This window comes from Octopus bimaculoides, chromosome 5 (assembly GCF_046866305.1).
Source record: "Octopus bimaculoides isolate indiv1 chromosome 5, ASM4686630v1, whole genome shotgun sequence".
NCBI lineage: Eukaryota > Metazoa > Mollusca > Cephalopoda > Octopoda > Octopodidae > Octopus > Octopus bimaculoides.
Genome location: NC_142932.1, coordinates 103,090,467 through 103,110,214, shown reverse-complemented (window position 1 = coordinate 103,110,214; position 19,748 = coordinate 103,090,467). Strand labels below are relative to the sequence as shown.

At 37.0% G+C, this 19,748-nt stretch overlaps 1 protein-coding gene across 2 annotated transcripts in view; it reads right to left on the bottom strand.

Annotated features, from left to right (window-relative positions):
• LOC106874369 (DNA damage-regulated autophagy modulator protein 1) overlaps nt 1-19,748 on the bottom strand; it is a 191,234-nt gene that overhangs the window by 58,772 nt on the left and 112,714 nt on the right. Inside the window, exon 2 of one of the 2 annotated variants that reach the window (XM_089352828.1) lies at nt 1,197-1,308. In XM_089352828.1, the coding sequence (XP_089208954.1) occupies nt 1,197-1,267 (71 nt within the window). In that variant the 5' untranslated portion in view covers nt 1,268-1,308. The remainder of the gene's footprint in view (nt 1-1,196; nt 1,309-19,748) is intronic. The other variant, XM_014922083.3, reaches the window with a different exon arrangement.

Sequence of the window (19,748 nt, the reverse complement as noted above, 5' to 3'; positions counted from 1 at the left end):
ACACACAAAGATACACACGCACACACATACACACAAGCATACATGCCTACATACATACACTCACTCACCCACGTTTCGGTAATGTATTCAGGACGATAGACAAGTATGCATACTGGGAAAAGACAGATAGAAATATAGATGTGAAAATTTGTGTGTATTCTGAAGTGAAGCCATTTCTTTAAGCAACTTTGGAGAAGAATAACAGAAGAAACTTTTCCTTTTTCGTTTGTTTCTTTCGTTTTTTTTCTCCCTTCATACTCCATCCAGTAATCCATCCGACCAGGTGACAAGTATAAACAAACAATATAGATCCTATGTAAATCCAGTTACAACGCTTACGTCATCACTCGGGTTGTTTACGTACAATATCTACTCATCATCATCATCATCATCATCATCAATCATCATTTAACGTCTGTTTTCCATGCTGGCATGCGTTGAACAGTTTGATAGTAGCTGACAAGCCGGAGGGCTGCGTCATGTTCCAGCCGTCAATTTTGGAAGGATTTCTACAGTTGGATAACCCTTCTTCATACCGTCAATCAGTTTGCAGATTGCACTGGGTGACTTTTATATGGAACCGACATGGGTGCTCTTTTTATGCTAGGACCTGCACGGGTGCTTTTGAACGTGACGCCAACACGTGTGCTTTATATCGGGCGTCGGCACGGATGCATCTTTTTCGTGACGCCGGCACGGGTGCTTTCTTACCTGGCTCCGGCACGGGTGCCTTTTAACGTGGTGCCGACACAGGTGTTTTCTTACGTGGCACCGGCACGGGTGCTCTTTGACGTAGAGCAGGCACATGTGCTTTGTTACGTTTGGCCGGCACAAATGGTTTCTTACGAGGCGTCGGCATGGGTGCTCTTTAAAGTGGAGCAAGCACGGGTGCTCTGTTACGTTTGGCCGGCACAAGTGCTTTCTTACGTGGAGCCAGCACGGGTGCTCACTTACGTGACACCTGCACGTGGGCTTTCATAGGTGACGCCGGCACGGATGCATCTTTTACGTGGTGCCGGCATGAGTGCTTTTTAACGTGACGCCGGCACGGGCGCTTTTTTATGTAACGATGGCACGGGTTATTATTGTACGTGACGCCGGCACAAGTACTCTTTTACGTGACGCCGACACAGGCGCTTTTTCTACGCGGCACCGGCACGGGTTAATAATAACATACCTTGTAGTAATATACTTACGTTATGAGAAAGAAGACGGGTGCCGCAATGAAGACAATAATGGGTAACAGCCAGAGTTTCTGACCCCACATCCTGCATGTTTGCTTGCATTGGTCGAATCAAGAACAACCTACTGGGGAAAAAAAAAAAAAAAAAAAAAAAAAAAAGAGAAAATTAGTTTAATAGACAGATCAATACCATTCAGTAGATTTAGATTAATTTTAAAATTTCAAATGTAAAATAGCATTTATTGATATCAAATCGATATACTTTCTCTCTTTTTTGTTTGTTGTCTTTGTCTTGAATCGATTGATTGGCTGATTGACTTGATTGATTGTATAGTTCAACCGAATTTCAAATTGTCCGACAAATTTATTCAATTATTGATTGCTTCATCGATAATTTTCGTTGCTAAAACAGATTACGCGTTCTTTTGCCTGCTTATTCGATACATTGATTTTTGTGCTATCACGGGCATGTGCAGGCATGACGAACTGACACAGATGACAGACACAAATCAACTACTTCCTACTCTTCCACCACCACCACCACCACCACCACCACCACCACCTCCTCCTCGTCGTCGTCGTTCTAACGATGCTTGCATGAGTCGGACGGAGTTTATTGATGAAGATTTTCTAACGTCGGATTTTTTTTTATATATATATATAAGCACAAGCATGGCTGTGTAACAAGAAGCTTGCTTTCCAGCCACATGATTCCAGGATCAGATTTCTACTATAGCCTCAGACCGACCAAAGCCTTATGAGTGAATTTAGTAGACGGAAACGGAAAGAAGCCGGTTGTGTGCGTGTGTATATATATATATAGTAAAGTTTATTTGCCAACAGAATGTGGCAGTCCTATACAAGGACTATGTTACTGTTGTTTAGCCCCAGGAAAACATCTTTTCCTGCTGGCATTCGACACAGTTTGTGTCCGTATAGTTTGAGCAAGGGAGGTCATCGCTCCCATTTCTAGCCTTCAAGACAGAGGCTAGAAATGGGAGAGATGGGAGAAATGGGAGCCAGCTGGAAAGGATATTTTCCTGTGGCTAAACAACAGTAACATAGTCCTTGTAATAGGACTGCCACATTCTGTTGGCAAATAAACTTTACTATTCGGTACTGCATATCTCTCACTCGGAGATTTAAAACTATATATATGAGTGTGTGCGTGTGTGTGTGTGCGCGCGTGTGTGTGTGTGTGTGTGTGTGCGTGCGTGTGTGTGTGTGTATACATGTGTGTATATATAATATGCCTGCAATATGAATGACATAATGATAGAATATGTGGAAATATAAAGCAAATTTATGGACACTAACTTTTCACAGTTACGCTATGTGTGTGTTTGGCTGTGTGGCAGGAAGTTTGCCTCACAATCATATGGTTCCGTATTCAATCCCACTATGAGGCGCCTCTGGGCAAGTGTCTTTTCGCTTGTTTCTTTCATTTTTTTTTCTCTCTTCATACTCCATCCAGTCGTCCACCCGACCAGTTGATAAGTATAAACAAACAATATAGATCCTATGTAAATCCAATTACAACCTTTACGTCGTCACCCAGGTTGTTTACATACAATATCTACCCATCATCATCATAATTTAACGTCCGTTTTCCATGCTGCCATGCGTTGGACAGTTTGATAGTAGCAATCAATAATTAAATAAATTTGTCGGACAATTTGAAATTCGGTTGAACTATACAATCAATCAAATCAGCCGGTCAATCAATCGATTCAAAACAACAAGCAAGTGTGCTTGGGTAAGTGTACTATTGCCACTGTTCGACTAAAGCCTTGTGAGTGAATTTGGTAGACGGAAACTGGAAAGAAGCCCGTCGTGTAGTCTGTATATATATATACAGCGTAGTCTGTATACATATATATACAGCTTACGATAATATATATATATACTGGTTCATCCCATAAATAATGTAACTTTTTTTCAATTGCATGAATTAAAAGTTAGAAGAGGACGGGATGAACTACCTGCATCAACTTGCTGTAAGAGCAGGTAGTAATTTTACCTTGTACTTATTCTTAGTGCAAGTTTTGAAGAGTGCAGTTCGATCTTAACAGTCATTTTTTCAAAGCTATGATGGAAGTGACAAAGGAGCAAATTCAGCATATTTTGCTTTATGAGTCCAATAAAGGCAACAACACAATGTAAAGTGCAAGTAATGCAGTATACGGGGATCGTACAATAAGCGTAAGCCAGTGTCAATGGTGGTTCCAGAAATTTCGAGTCGGGCACTACAGCTCAGAAAACGAGCCTCGTCCTGGAAGATCTGTAGAACTCGATGAGGACGTCCTGCAAACCCCGATGGAACAAAATCCTATCGTAACTGTTGAGGAACTAGCAGAGAAGCTTGGATTTGGTCATTCAACCATTCATCGACACCTGCGCGCCATCGGAAAAGTGAGCAAATTGGGTTAATGGGTTCCTGATAAACTTACCGAGTCTAACGCGTGCAGAGAATGAATGTGTGCTCTTCTTTGTCCCGTCTCACGAATGAACCTTTTTTGGACTGAATAGTAACGAGAAATGGGTTCACTATAAAAATGTCAAGCACCGAAGTCAGTGTGTAGGAAAAGGAGAAACACCGGCACACCAGGCTAAGGAAGGTGTTCACCCATGTAAGGTATCGTTAACTGTTTGGTGGGACATGAAAGGTACAGTCCACTTTGAACTTTTAAACCCAAATCAAACGATAACAAAGAAGATCTACTGTGAGCTGCTTCAGCGGCTTACGTCAGCGCTAGAAGAGAAATGACCACCTTTGGTTTCAAGACAAAAGGTGCTCTTCCATCAGGATAATGCTCGACGACATACAGCGAGGATGATATTCCAAAGGCTGGAGCAGTTTGAATGGGAAACGATGCCCCGCCCACCGTATTTGCCGGACAGTGCCCCATACGATTATTATTTATCCTGAAGTCTTCAAAATCATCTGGACGGAAAAAATATTAATTCTGTAGATGAGATCAGAACAGTACTGGAGGAGTACTTTTCGTCACGGACAAGTGAATTTTGGAAGAGGGGCCTTGCAAATCTACCAGATAGATGGAAGAGCATTGTGAAAAATGAAGGGAGAGTGTACATTATTTATGTGATGACCCAGTATATATATAGATAGATATAGATATATATACATATATATATATATGTGTGTGTGTACATATATATATATATGCGTATATATATATGTGTGTGTGTGTGTACATATATATATACATGCGTATATATATATATATATATATATATATATGTATATATATATATATATATATATATATATATATATATATATATATATATATACATATATATACATATATATATACATATACATATATATATATACATATATACACACACTCACACACACACATAAATATATACATATCCGCACGCGCGTGTGTGTGTGTGTACACCCACCTACACGCACATCTCAAAAGTAAATAGACACCATCATTTTTTAAAGATTCATTTCTTGAAACAAAATAATGACATTTGATGTATCATTTAAGCAAATCTATTATTTAGTAGATATGCCTTGTGCAGTTTTTAGTGGATTAGCCTGTTTAGACATCGTACTAATGAGTAATGTCCACACAGAGAAAACGGTCTTAAGGGAAGTGTCTGTCTCCTTACTTTTAAGATGCCTCTGTGTGTGTATATGAATGTGTATAAGTATGTATGTATGTATGTATATTTTTTCATTGAAAATTGTCTTTATGGTTTAAAACTTGAAATATGATGTCTGTGGCAATAGGAGGTCTGTTCTCTCATCAACATTTAATTGTTATTTCTTTCCTTGATTATCAATTTGATTTACAATATTCTCGTCTGTTCCTGTATCGGTAATTGAATTTTTGAGATTTGTCGTTGATGGCCGTTATGATCAATTTTTTTTTTTTTGTCTAATTAGATGAAAATATTGTTTAATTTTTCTGTTCCTCGTAGCTTGCTATTCAGTTTCTTTTCAAAGTAGCCACTAATTTTTTGGTATTTTATATTTTTAATCAATAGACATAAATCTTTCTCAATGGTTGTAATAATATGTTGGTAGGCGAACATTTATAAGATTTAAATTCGAAGTTAATGTCATTCGTTTTGTTATCCTGTTTATCAACAAGTTGCAGTAGTTCGGTGTCGGTATTTTTGAGGGTGTTGTCACTGAGTCATTCGGTTGCTTTAATAATTTTTGTTGCAATGGTTTAAGGCATTCAACAAGAGGAGCGTAATGCGGTTTTATGTTAATATATATTCAAAGATCAAAGCGGACAACAAACCATGAAAATGAGTCAATGCAGGGTGTGGAATGAATTAAATGTTATAGTTAAAAGATTAGATGCGATATATTGTACTTGACATGCGCGTAAGAAAAGAGAACCTCCTTGAATGTATCTGAATGTGTGAGATATTAGCAGAAGGTTGTGGAAAAATAAGTCACTGTATGAATGTGATCAGAGGAAAGTGTTGGGGAAAGATAACATGTACTAACTTTCATAGTATTCCGTTATATTTTTATATTTTATATAGTTCTAAATCTATTTTCATATTGGCTTTAGTTATATTTGTTTGTTCCTTCATAAATATTCTTTATTTCATTTAAGTTACTTTTATATCATTTTTAATATAATTTTTAATCTTTTAAAGTCATATAATGTAATTCATCATATTGGTAGAAATTTTGATGTTTAATCAATAGGAATAAAGGCAAAAGTTTATGAGTGATACAACTACAGGATATCCAACACACTAATTGCTAAGATTTAATGTATCAAACTTTTCTGTCCTGTGTTTTCTGTTTTCTTTCCTGCTCTTATTATTTTTTTCTGTTTTCTTTCCTGCTCTTATTATTTTTTTAAATACATATATAATACCTTGCAACTTTTTTCTTGACAAGTATTTCTCTCACTTTTATAAACTCTCAACTTCCACAATCTGAACTGCTGTTTCTTTGTTAAAATCAACGAACGCGCGCGTGCAATTGCGATGCTACGTAATACGCATGTGATATGATATATAATATATGATATAATGTGATATGATATATGCGCACGCAAAAATACACCTACACACACGATATGCGGGGTATATTAATTTCATTAGAATAATTACAAGTTTTTGTGGGGTTTATTATTATCATTTCTTGCAGATCCCTCATGACAGATAAAGATGCTAACGCAAGAAATGAAAAGACATGCAGGTGTAGGAGTGGACCTTCAAAAACGTGTTGCTTGAGGGCATTCGATAAAAATCATGTGTTCTGAAAAAAGGCCAATACATGACTACAATGACGCAGGAAATATATTATTATTATTATTATTATTATGATTGTTGTTGTTGTTGTTGTTGTTGTTGTTGTTGTTGTTGTTGTTGTTGTTGTTGTTGTTGTTATTTCTTGCATGTCCTTCATGACAGATAAGATGCTAACGCAAAAAATGAAAAGACATGCAGGTGAAGGAGTGGACCTTCAGAAACGTGTTGCTTGAGGACATTCGATAAAAATCATGTGTTATGAAGACTACAATGACGCAGGAGAACTGTTTGATCCGTGCTAAGCGGTTACTTAACAAGGTTTAAAACCGCCATTTACATGGCATGCATTGGTTCTTCTCTAAGAAAAACCGTCACACATATGGCATATTTTGGTTCTTCTCTGATAAGAAAAACCGTCACGAAGACATGTTTTGGTTCTTCTCTGATAAGAAAAACTTCGACCAAGACTAAAAGCCTCTCAAAAGAAATGATAGATGGCTATGTGCAGATACTTCACCAGAATGATGCATAGTAAGTTTCCAGCAACTGTGATGGTTTTAGGATTGATGAGTAATGAAAGCCATCTCATACCATCTCACATCTTACCACAGAATTGTAAAGCTCTGGATGGATGAAGTATGCAGTGCAAGTCCATACGAGTTTCAACAAGACTTAGCACCTTTTCACAAGTTTCACGTAACCTAATAATGGATGTCAAACAACATTTACGACCATGTAAGATCAAAGTTGTAGGCCTCCAAACTTGCTAGATTAAAACCCCATGAGCTTCTCTGTTTGGATCGTTGTTGAAAGGCAAATTAATCGACATCATCAAAATACCATAGCTTCAGTGAAGGCCGCCATTGTCCAGGTGATCCAAAGTGAATTAAGATCATTTAGTGCAGGCATGCCAATGATTCCCGCCCTGCACTGAAGCAGTCATCGAAGCTGATGACGAATTCATCGAATACTCTTATAAGAAACTTATCGAGAACGTGTCACAAATTTTTATTCTGTGCAAGAGGTATTTCAACAGCAACTGTGAATTTCAGTCAGATGTACGAAGTTTCAATAGTAGTGGTTCACTTCAAGTTTAGATGAGATATTCATTCACAACAGCACGATTTTCTTCAGACAATATCGGAATTCATTTTGTGAATAGTCAGTACAGTATTCAAGAAAACCTAAGATTATTCAAACAAAAATTGAAGCAAAAACAAGAAACAAAGAAAAATCACTGAGATCTCACAGATCTTTGTCTATTGACAGAAGAAAGATTTGTAAGACAATTCAAAAGATTTCTTAAAAAAAGAACCATTATTGAAAGAATTACGAAAAATAACAAAACAACGAAGTACGATATTTTTGCATTAAAATTCAGTGACGTTACTGACCTATAACCCTAAAAAATTTACACTCCGTATGTATATATGCATTTCAAATATGAATACTTGGTCAAGTTTAGAAGTACTTTCTTCCTTTGTTCAGATTCTTGCTTTTTAAGTTTAGCAAAGAAATCACTGAAAACGTTCAGAAAATTTCATACACAACACATATATACACACTTAGCAAATTCACAGTTACTTACGTGCCGACATATAGATATTCCCATGAGACATGTTGTTACCACCGTCTAAACATAAGTATTGTACATTTAAGGGGTAATGTATAAAGAAAGAAAAGAGTTGAAACTATAAGGTCATAAACTAGACGTACTATAAAGCAAACTAATGTTTAGCTGTGTGCTTACACCACAAATACACTGACACGCACATATGCGAATGCATGCGTGTATATTTGTGTGTGTGTGTGTGTGTATGTGTGTGTGTGTGTGTGTGTGTGTGAGCGTGTGCTTGTGTGTCTGTGTGTTTATACATATATGTGTGTATATAAATACAAGGCCTCCCCTTTTTTGTCTTTTTTCTTTCCCTTTCTCTATCTCTCTCTATATATATATTTATATACAGACATGTATATACATATATATATTCATATATATATATACACATGTATATATATATATACATATATACGTATATATATATACATACATGTATATATATATATATATATATATATATATATATATATATATATATACATACATATATACACATGTATATATATATACATATATGCATATATATATACATACATGTATATACATATAAATATATACACATACATAAATATATAATATATATATATATACATACCTATTTGTATATATATATATATACATGTATATATATACATATATACATATATATATATGTATACATACATGTATATATATACATACATAAATATAATACACACACACACACATATATATATATATAGACAGACAGGCAGACAGACAGACAGACAGACAGACAGACAGATAGATAGATAGATAGATAGATAGATAGATAGATAGATAGATAGATAGATAAACTTACTTGGAAAATGGATGAGTGGAGTTCAATCATATAATAATATAAATAATATATATATACACATATACATACATATATATGCATATATACATACATATATGCACATACATATATATATATATGTATATACATATGCATATATGGGTACAGGACGTCATAAAACGTAAACATGAAATACGAAATACGAACTTTTTTGCGAACAACGAAAGAAACAAATGGAAAACAAGACAGGTAACATAAAGACCCTTCATCAGTTGCCGGCTGTTTATCTGCTCCACATTTCGAGCAATTACAACAAGACGTGTCTTCGAGAAAACAGTTGTTCCCGCACAGCAAAATTAAATTTGGGAATTGCGAAGGGTCAAAGTTGGTAACAAAAACAGGACAGTGAAAACAAACAGTAAGGGTTGCTAAGCCATAACGAGGTGAGGTGGCGAACGCTGGACGAACAAGATTTGACAGGAGAAAAGATAGGATAGGAGACAGACAAGAATGCTTGTGATCTGTGTGTATATATATACTGCATCTCCGGCTCTCTCTGCCCTTCTCTATACATCGGGCAAACGGGACGCCGCTTGACTGACCGGTTCGCGGAACACCTCCGAGACATCCGACTCGGCAATGACACCCTGGCCTCACGCCATTTCCGCTCTACTGGTCACTCTTCGCAACACCTGTCTGTGTTCGTCTTGTCCTTGCACGGGGGCCATCTGTTTGCGCCGTGAACAGGGGTTAATCTTCTCTCTTCGCTCCTTTGCGCCACATGGGCTCAACTCTCCTCCATTCTTCATCCAATCTCTTCTCCTTGCCTCTCCCTCCCCTCACACCTACTTCCTCCCACCCACCTCTCCTCTCTTGCTCCGACGCCTACTTCTCCTAATTCCTACTCTCCTTCTCTCTTCTCTTCACTCCTACCCACCTTCTCCTTCCCCTTCATCGTCACCCCTCCCCCAGTACCCCATCCCACCCCTACACATTCCAACCCCACCTTCCCTATCCTTCCCATCCCACTCCACCCCACTCCTTCCCTTACAACCCCTCTCACATACCCCACCTCTATCCCACTCTCTGCCTACCCACATACCCCACCTCTACCCCCGCACTCAGCCTAATTCACACCCCACCCTTGCTTTCCCCCACTCTCGCTTCCCCCACCTTCCAACACCATCACACCACACCACACACCACTACACCATACACCACCATACCACACAACACATCACATCACACCATCACGCACACACTAGCACTGACCACTTCTCAGCCCCACATCTTCACACCTACACATACAAACACGCTCACGTCAAGGTCACCAGCCCTCTTCCACACGCACATACATACTCTCTTATACACACGCAGGCACGCGCACCTTCGTTTTGGGATCACCACAACTTTATTATCTCCCCTTCTTCCTAGCTCTACTGTGTGACCCTTCTGTCCGGCATTCACCATAATAGATCGCTAGCCACTACACATTCTTTATTTTCTCTTCTTGTTTCTTTCTGTGTCCCTTTCTGTGGAAGAGCGTAGGCTCGAAACGTTAAAGACTTTTTTACTTCCCGAGCGTTAAATTAATACTTCTGTTTGTTGTCTACACCATCTGTCTTCGTCTTTTTGTTTTTTGTGAATTCTCCCTCCCTCTCTCTCTCTCTCTCTCTCTCTCTCTCTCTCTCTTTAGTCCAAAATCAACGAGCAAGTAGCTGTGGAATAAGCTATGAAAGCAACAAGTAATTAAAAGTTAATTTTAAATTCAGTGAAGATAATTTTATAAGCTGCTATATTACTTTCATCATCGTTTGCTGCCGGCTACAAAAGTCCGGCAATAAGACGCTAATATTATCACTTCACTCTGAAATGGAGTTAAGAACGTTATTTTCTTAAAATAAATATAAAAGAAAATGAAAAATCGTTAATATACACAATCTGATTCAAACCTATTCTTGTCTCCAATATAACATTCTATAAGAGCTGTTATATATGTATGTAAGTATGTATGTATGTATGTATGTATGTATTACCCGTTTCTTTCGAATCGTTTAAATTCTCCGTTAAACGAAGATGCCTCTGCGAACATGGTAGGTAACATTTTTACCCTTCGTTAGACGCCATTTCTCAAGCTCTCGAAAAACCACAAATTTTTTTAACATGTACAGTGTAAAAGTTAGTTATTCCTGTCTAGATTACACCGCTTTCAGTATTACATAATACAACAGAAAAGAACCATGCACCTATACAGCCCAGTCGATATGAAGCCCCTAATCAACTGGGAAAAATTCTGCTTTTCTGTGGCTATGGTTTGAGATGACTCTCACTCCACATGACTAACCTTGGAAATTCCGCTCGAGGGTCAAATGAAACATCTTCGAAGCGTTGAATGCTCTCGACCTTAAACTACAAGGGGAAAATATCAACACTCTCACACATCACGACCCCATTCGAACCTTCATGGCCAAACTCGACCTTTGGAAATGTCGAATTCAGTAGGGAAATACAGCCAGTTTTAGTTACTTGGATTCTGCTCTCATTCACGGTAACCTTGATTCTGAGTTAAAGAAACAAATAATCACTTATTTAACTGACTTGAAAACAGAATTCATCAGATATTTCCCAAATGTAGATGAAAAGCGTGCAGCTTGGAAATTCATCAGGAACACATTTCAGTGTGAAGTGACTGATGTTTTGGATGAAGTGCAAGAGGATATCGCTTCTATATATTTTATGCGTATGAGATACTGCAGACACGTAAATGTCATGTACTTCCAGATGTGAATAGGTGAATTATATCATATGTACTGTTTCTGACGTTAAAATAGAAGAATGCATGGCGTATTCTGTGACCTTTATCGACAACCAATACTGCTTTGATGTGTAATTCGATGAATTTGCGAATATTTATGCTTTTATAATATCACACAGCTTCCCTTCTTCAATCGTTCGTGTAATCGGCGCCGTGAAGCTCAGAATAACGTTTCCAGAAATTTCAACTTTAACTTCTTATAATATGTACAAACATACGCGCGCACACACACACACACACACACACACACACACACACACACACACACACACACACACACACACACACACACACACAACTCAAATATAGCTACTTGTTTCTTTGTAGAAGTATAAATATTTCGAGTAATATACGCACGCGTACGAACTTTTTTATTCTCATCATCTTCATCCCTGCAGATAAACTTTGCAGGAAAGACTCTTTATTTTATACACACCCAAACATACACACACACGTACATGTACGTACATGCATGTATATAAACATATGTATGCGTGCGTGTTTCTTAATATGTGTATATATGTATGTATGTGTTTACTGTAAGTAAGCATTTATGTATGTATGTATGACACAAATATAAGTTTTCTTTCAGCGAGTGTCCCCATTATTGCCTTGAAACGTCAGGCATTATCATTAAATCTGTAAATAAGTATATAATAAGCATGTACCTTCGCACGCACACGCACACACACGCACACACACATACACATGCATATGAGTGTGTCTGTTGTATTTTAAATATGTGCGTACTCGTGTTGTGTGTGTGCGCTCGCTCGCTCAGGCAGCCATTTCTTTCTGCGTATCATACGATACGTTTGATTCACGATGTCGGGCTGTGAATTGTTCTTGAAAGTATACACAGTATTTTGAGTTTCGTGTTGTGGGACCTTATTTCACGAATCTTATCTAAGAAAACACAAAACTCTTAAATAATCCTCTCTACTCACTAAGCCCCCGACCGCATTATGAAAAGAAATTCTCCGCACCTTTCTCCTCCTTTTACAATCATCTGGTTTCAACAAGCGAAAACTTTATCTACATCTGCTTATGATCAGCTATCTATCTATCTATCTATCTATCTATCTATCTATCTATCTATTTATCTATCTATCTATCTATCTATCTATCTATCTTTTTATCAATCTATCTCTCCCTTTCTATATATATATATGTGTGTATGTGTGTGTGTATACATATACAGATACAAAATATACAGTTATACATACATAAGTATAAACATCTACATATACTCACATACACACACATTTGTAAAGCAAGATTTTGTTCCAGTTGGTAGTTGTACATAGATTGAAGCTGACGCTCACTATATGATCTTTTAAAATCATAAATTTCATACTACTTGACCAAGCTTTTATGTGTAGTTATGAAATTCCCATCAAACACACACACACACACACACACACACACACACACACACACACACACACACACACATACACACACACGCACACACATTTACGCATAGAGGTGTTTTCATTCTGCGCTAAGTTCATCTTTAAATTAACTTTATACTGCTTTAGGAACAGAGATTTCCTGAACCGAATTTTGAATCGGAAAAATAAGAATTGAATCGAAATTTTCTACACTTAAATTTGTAGAAAATTCATTTCAAAATCAACGTACTGCTTGCGAGTACATCTTGTGTGTGTGTGTGTGTGTGTGTGTGTGTGTGTGTGTGTGTGTGTGTGTGCATGTGTGTGTGTGTGCGCGCGCGTGTGTGTGTGTGTGTGTGTGTGTGTGTGTGTGTGTGTGTGTGTGTGTGTGTGTGTGTCCATGATAGTTTGAAAAAGTAGCTTAATTGGTGTTGTCATTGCTGTCTAATTAAGAAGTGCCTTTAACAATTAAATGTTCATTTCGGATTCAGTCGCAATGTGAGATACGTTAAATAAGTGCCGTGAACTATAACCTTGGGTTGACTAAAGCCTTGTGAAAAGCACTTAGGAGACGGAAAATGTGAGAAAGCCCGTCGAATGCAATGTTCCTCTTCTGGGAAGTAGACTTAACCCGTCGCTTAGTTTAACATCCCCACATAGGTGCTGTTAGAAGAGTATTAAGAATTTTGTTGTAAACATTAGGGTTGGATCCTCGGTCTGAAAGTAACTTTGCCCCTTCTCCCTTCAGTGGGGAAGACCCTGAAAAATGTCATGGAAGCTGCCCACTCCCACATAATTAAGAAGCATCTGAGTTTTATCAACTTGTAATTTCAAAATTTTTTTTTTCGCTTGCAATTTTCAATTCCATATAATTGAGATGCCATCACGAATTGAAATTTAAAATAATTTTTCTGTTTTTTTTTTTAAAGAAAAGGAAAACTTTTACATTGAAATTGAAAGTCGAACTTGAGTAGGTATATAGATTAATTAAATATTTCATTAGATATTAATTCTCAATTGAAATTCAATTTGAAACTTATCTTACACCCAACTCTCTGATTTTCGTTTGAGTGTACTTCAGTTTTATGGATTTCAAATTAAAAATAAATTTGATAAGTAATAAGTGAAACGACATCAATCGAATTATTGTCCAAAATTCTGGGTAACTCATTCTAACGATTCACCCAAACAGCTGCTGATTTCCGTTTCTCTTTCATCTGCTTCTGTTGAAGTACATCTCTGCAGAACAAATTTACGAAACTCGACCGGTAAAACTGATGTTTTATCAACTCCTTTCTTGTGACACCGCCAAATATAAACGCTAACTAATTAGTATTTTAATTGCCAAACCACTCAACCACACTAATATAGTTTCGTTCCTAAAACCAAAGTAGCTTCAACTCGATTGCATCCCGCAGGGCACGTCCAGATTGTCTTTTAGCCTTTCCAACCATAACATTTAATGCAATTATTCGCTGTAGGCCTTTGCTTTGATCTTTAAAGCTACTAACACATGTTCTCTTTCATAGCAAGCATTTATTTAAACGATTCAAAACAACTTCCTATTATGTGGAGTAACGTTTTTATTGTCCTTTGTCTACCAAGCTCATTACTGTCAATTATTTAGGCATATTTGTTACTCTCCTGTTTTGATACAGTAGCTGATATCGTTGAAGATTTTAGTAGTAGAAAAGCGTATTAACACAGCTGAAATGATAGTAAACTAAAGAATGGGTTTAAGTCCAAGGTTATCACAAATAGAAAACTAGAAACGCTTGTACTTTAAAAACCATTAAAACGCAATTAATTATTCGTGTCGTCAAAACTGAATTTCATATCTTTGAATAAAATAAGAAATGATTAGCCATTCAAATTCTCAGTAGACTATGAAAACTTACTTATAAGCTCAAAGTTAACTTTTTCTTCTCAGTTAGTTCTTTATATATGTAGTTTTATTAACTACTCACCTCACGGAGATCCCTTTTTTTTATAATCATTGGTTAACAATGACGCTATATAATCTGCTACTGTTCATCCAAAGCAACTTTGGATAAATAGTTTCTGTCTCTCTGAACTTACTGATCATATACCATCACTATCACCACCACCACCACCACCACCACTACCACTACTACCACCACCACCACCACCACCACCACCACCACCACCACCACCAACAACAACAACAACAACAACAACAACCATTAATTTAAACACCCCCACTGCTCCCACAGCACCATCACTGTCCTACAACCTAAGACATCATTTTAAATGCTTTCCCCCGCCAATCTTTAATATAACGAAATCCCTTTGGAAGATCTTCCCCAGTTTCATATCCCTCTCCACAAACTCCAGTCATTAACGATTTAAAAAGCTACGTATCCGAATTCCTTAGATGAATTACTGCTAAAATAACTTAACTTTTCCAAGCCATTAAATCTAAACTTTCCAGTTAGCGTGTTCTACATTGGTGATTGGGTGAACTGAGCCGTTTATAATTCAGAGCCCAGCGTTTCCAATGAAATTCTTGAGAATTAAGAACGTCCACACACACACTCTCTCTCTCTCTCTCTCTCTCTCTCTCTCTCTCTCTCTCTCTCTCTCTCTCTCTCTCTCTCCCTCGTTCTTTCTTTTTTTCTCTCTCTGTACATTTTTCATTTATTCATCAATTTAGCAATAGACTTGAAGAAAATAAAAAAGGTAATTAATATTCTCAGCCATAATAATGGAAAAAGAGTAGTTTATTTGAATTTAACTGACCGAGCGAGTGTACTCATAACTATTGGTTGAACAATAAGTAATACTCGATCGGCTAGAAATAGTTTACAAACAGCCCTCAAATCAAATCCTAACTGTCTTTAAAAATAGGGGAACACACAGAATAATATATTTGTAGATGCAGCATGTCTGAAAAGGTAGAATAGTCACAGGTGGGCCACACTTAATCATAAATCTGACTGAGCCGGTCTAAGCTCGATTTAAGCACTAAGAACAACCATTGCTAGGTTACAAGATTATTTGTTAAAATCAACAAAAATAGGTCACTGTTGTAGCTCAACCTACGATGTACAGAACCCGTCCATAATGGCGCTTCAGCTGAAGATTCAACATGAAAGAAGTATTTTCACTTCGAAAAGTCGCCTGTTTATTTTACTATCTATTCCCACCTGCAGAATGAACCGAGTCCAATGTCACAAGTACATGGATTTCCCATAAGTTACTTAAACAGCTTTATTCATCAGAGTAGTTCCACACTTCAGTCTAAAAATATTATATCCATCAATAATTTTTTCTAAAATTCAGTGGGGTTTTTTTTCTTTCTATTGTCGAGGGTTGTAATTTTGAGGGATTAATTTATCTGCTTGTGTGTGTGTGTGTGTGTGTGTGTGTGTGTGTGTGTGTGTGTGTTAAAGTATGTCTTTACAATCCCGTGGCTGTGAGTCCCAGCAAATTGGGAGTCACTTTAAATAGGTTTCCTCGATCATAGCCTCAAATGGACGGAGAAAATATGACGTGTGTATGTGTGCAAAGCGACTCAAACATTTGGAAAATTTACGTCAATATTATATATATATATATATATATATATATATATATATATAAAACAAATTAAAAAGGGTGGCTTATTAGCAATTAGAACCTAAAGGCAAAATTATTAGGTCACAAAAGTGATAGAGGGTACTGACTAACACCGCTTTTGCTAAAGATAAGAGTTAAACTAACTCAAAGCCACAAACGCATCTTAAGGGACTGATAAAGAGTGGCAAGTCCCCAGCGTACATAGCCGGATCGCGATTTCCGATTTTGATGTAGACCATCTTAATCCTCATCAGCGGCTCTTAATGCCTAGGGTTAAACTCAACTACCTCTCTCAGTCTTATAAGTGCTTGTCAGTACTCTCTGTCAATTCTGTGACCTCAATTAATTTTTTACCTTTGTTCTAATTGCTAATAAGCTATCATTTTTAATTTGTTGTTTACCCCTTTACCGTTTTGGAAATTAGCATACGTTTATATGAATGTGAGAGATAGTTGAGTTTAACCCTTGGCGTTAAGAGCCGTTGATGAGAAGTAAGATGGTCTACGTCAAAATCCGAAATCGCAATCCGGCTATGTACGCTGGGGACTTATCTCCCTTTGTCGGTCACTTAAAACAGTGTGTATGTGGCTTTGAGCTCGTTTAATTTAACTTTTATTTTTAGCAAAAGCGGTGCTAGTCAGTACCCTCTATCACTTTTGTGACCTCTCTCTCTCTCTCTCCCTATATATATATATATATATATATATATATATATATATATATATATATATATATATATATGGGGAGACAGATAGAGAGATAGAGAGAAAGATAATGATGCAAATAAAGAAAACTGCTTGGGTTAGATATACAAAACACACACACACACACACACACATACATATGTGTAAATAGAGAGAAAGCGAAGACTGAAAATTTTCACACGATGAATATTCAAGTATAAATACATAAATATACACTTGTGGCCAAAATTAAAGAACAAAAATAGAAATTATAGATATTTACATTTCTACTTCATTTTACCGAATGGAATTTTTATTGTATATACTTTAAAGTGTGTTCATTATTTACGATAAATTTTGTAGGAAGTGATTGATAATTAAATGATTTATAATAGAGAAAATGTTTTTTTGAAAACTACAAGGTGGACAAAATTAAAGAATGTATAGTATAAAATTCAATAAGTAAAAGCTGGTAACCCTCCGACCGATGTTAACTAAGTTGACCTAACAGTGTGAATATCTATATTGAACATGGAAGTACCTGGGATGGTGTCTAGGCGCGCGGTTTGCCCATTGGGAGCGAGCGGTCACATTAAAAAAAGAAGGAATGACAATTTATGCTGTCGCCAGATCAAAGAGTGTTGTTTCAAGAATACTCAAGCTTTATGGAGAAACAAGCTTGTTTGTGTCATTAGAAAAACGAGTGTTTGGCAAGACCGTGTGATTCAGGGGCTGTCGTTAAGAGATCATTTCAGTGCTGCTGTAGGAATTTCTCACCAAGTAAATAGTGATTATGAAATGAATGTGTCTCGGAAGACTGTGGCTTGTCGCTTGAAGGAAGTTGGACTTCATGCCTATTCCCCTCCATTAAACCTCTCATCAGTATGAAGAATCGAAAAATGAGGTTAGTCATTGCCGATGAGCAGGCACTTTTAACAGACGACAGCTGGTCGCATGTGTTCTTCAGTGACGAAAGCAAGTTCAATTTGGTTGGCTCCGATGCTAGACAATACGTGAGATGCCATAAAAGTGAAAGATTGCTCGCTAAATGCTTGAAGAAATCAGTGAAATTTGGTGGTGGATGTTTAACGGTGTGGGGAATGATTTCTGCAACAGGTTTTGGGCCTTTGATCCGCATCCATGGTAGTGTCAATGAAGTCATATACACAAGCATCGTTCTGCAGCATGTGCTAGTTATGAGGTCATCTCCAACTCGTCAGCCAATCTTTACGCAAGATAATGCGTCATGTCACAGTGCTAAAATAGTTGAGGAGTTTGAAGCTGAAAACATTACTGCGATGCGTTGGCCAGCTCAGAGCTCTGACCTTAATTCCCTTGAAGACTTATGACAGATACTTGGTGATAAGATCGGAGATCACTGACCTGCGAATGTTACGATTTTGTGAGAAAAACTTCAGGAAGAATGGAATAAAATTACGTCAGAACAATGTGAGAAATTGGTCAAATCCTGTGGACGGAGATGTGCTGAAATCATTAAAAACAAGAACACTCAGAGAGCACAAACCTCCGCCAAGGCAACACCAACGTTCTCTCAACGATTAGCCATGATTTTTAAAATGAGAATATCTGACATAAACTTGACTACTCTCACAAACGAGAATACTAAAATGAACCCGACCACTCTCAAAAACTAAATAAAAAACAGAAAAAAAAAAATCCAAAATCCTTGTCCGATACCGGATCGATCCCAAAATCTAATCAGTTCATGCCAGTCACGAGGCCAAACATCCCTGAAAGTTTCATCTGAATCCATCCAGCGGTTCTTGAGATATCTTGTCCACAGACAAACAAGCAAACAAACACGACTGAAAACAATTATCTCTGCTTTCGCTAAGGTGGAGGTAATAAAGGAATGACTGTAAAAATTTCAGGCAAAATTTTGATTTCTTGAATTCATACATTCTTTAACTTTGTCCATCTTATATTTTTCAAATAAACGTCTTTTTCTATTATAAATTATTTAGTTAATCACTTCCTACAAAATTTATTGTAAAGAATGAACATGTTTTAAAATATATACAGTAAAAATTCTATTCGGGAAAATGAAGTAGAAATGTAAATATCTTTAAATTTTATTTCCTTTCTCTAATTTTGGCCACTACTGTATATCTTTACGCCGCGGACTTAGTCCTTGGTAAAGTGTTTTCTATATTGAGCATCTCAGGATCTCATTTGTTGACTCTGTGTGTGTGTGTGTGTGTGTGTGTGTGTGTGTGTGTGTGTTAACTATAACAGGGGTGACAGTAACTTTGAAGTTTGAGCTTGCTAGAGCACAAATATGTACTCTACTAAAACGATTAACGCTAAATTGTTTCTACATATAACATGACGTAAAAACAAAGACTTGATATGTGTGTGTGTATGTGTGTGAAACAAAAGAGAAAACAAAAG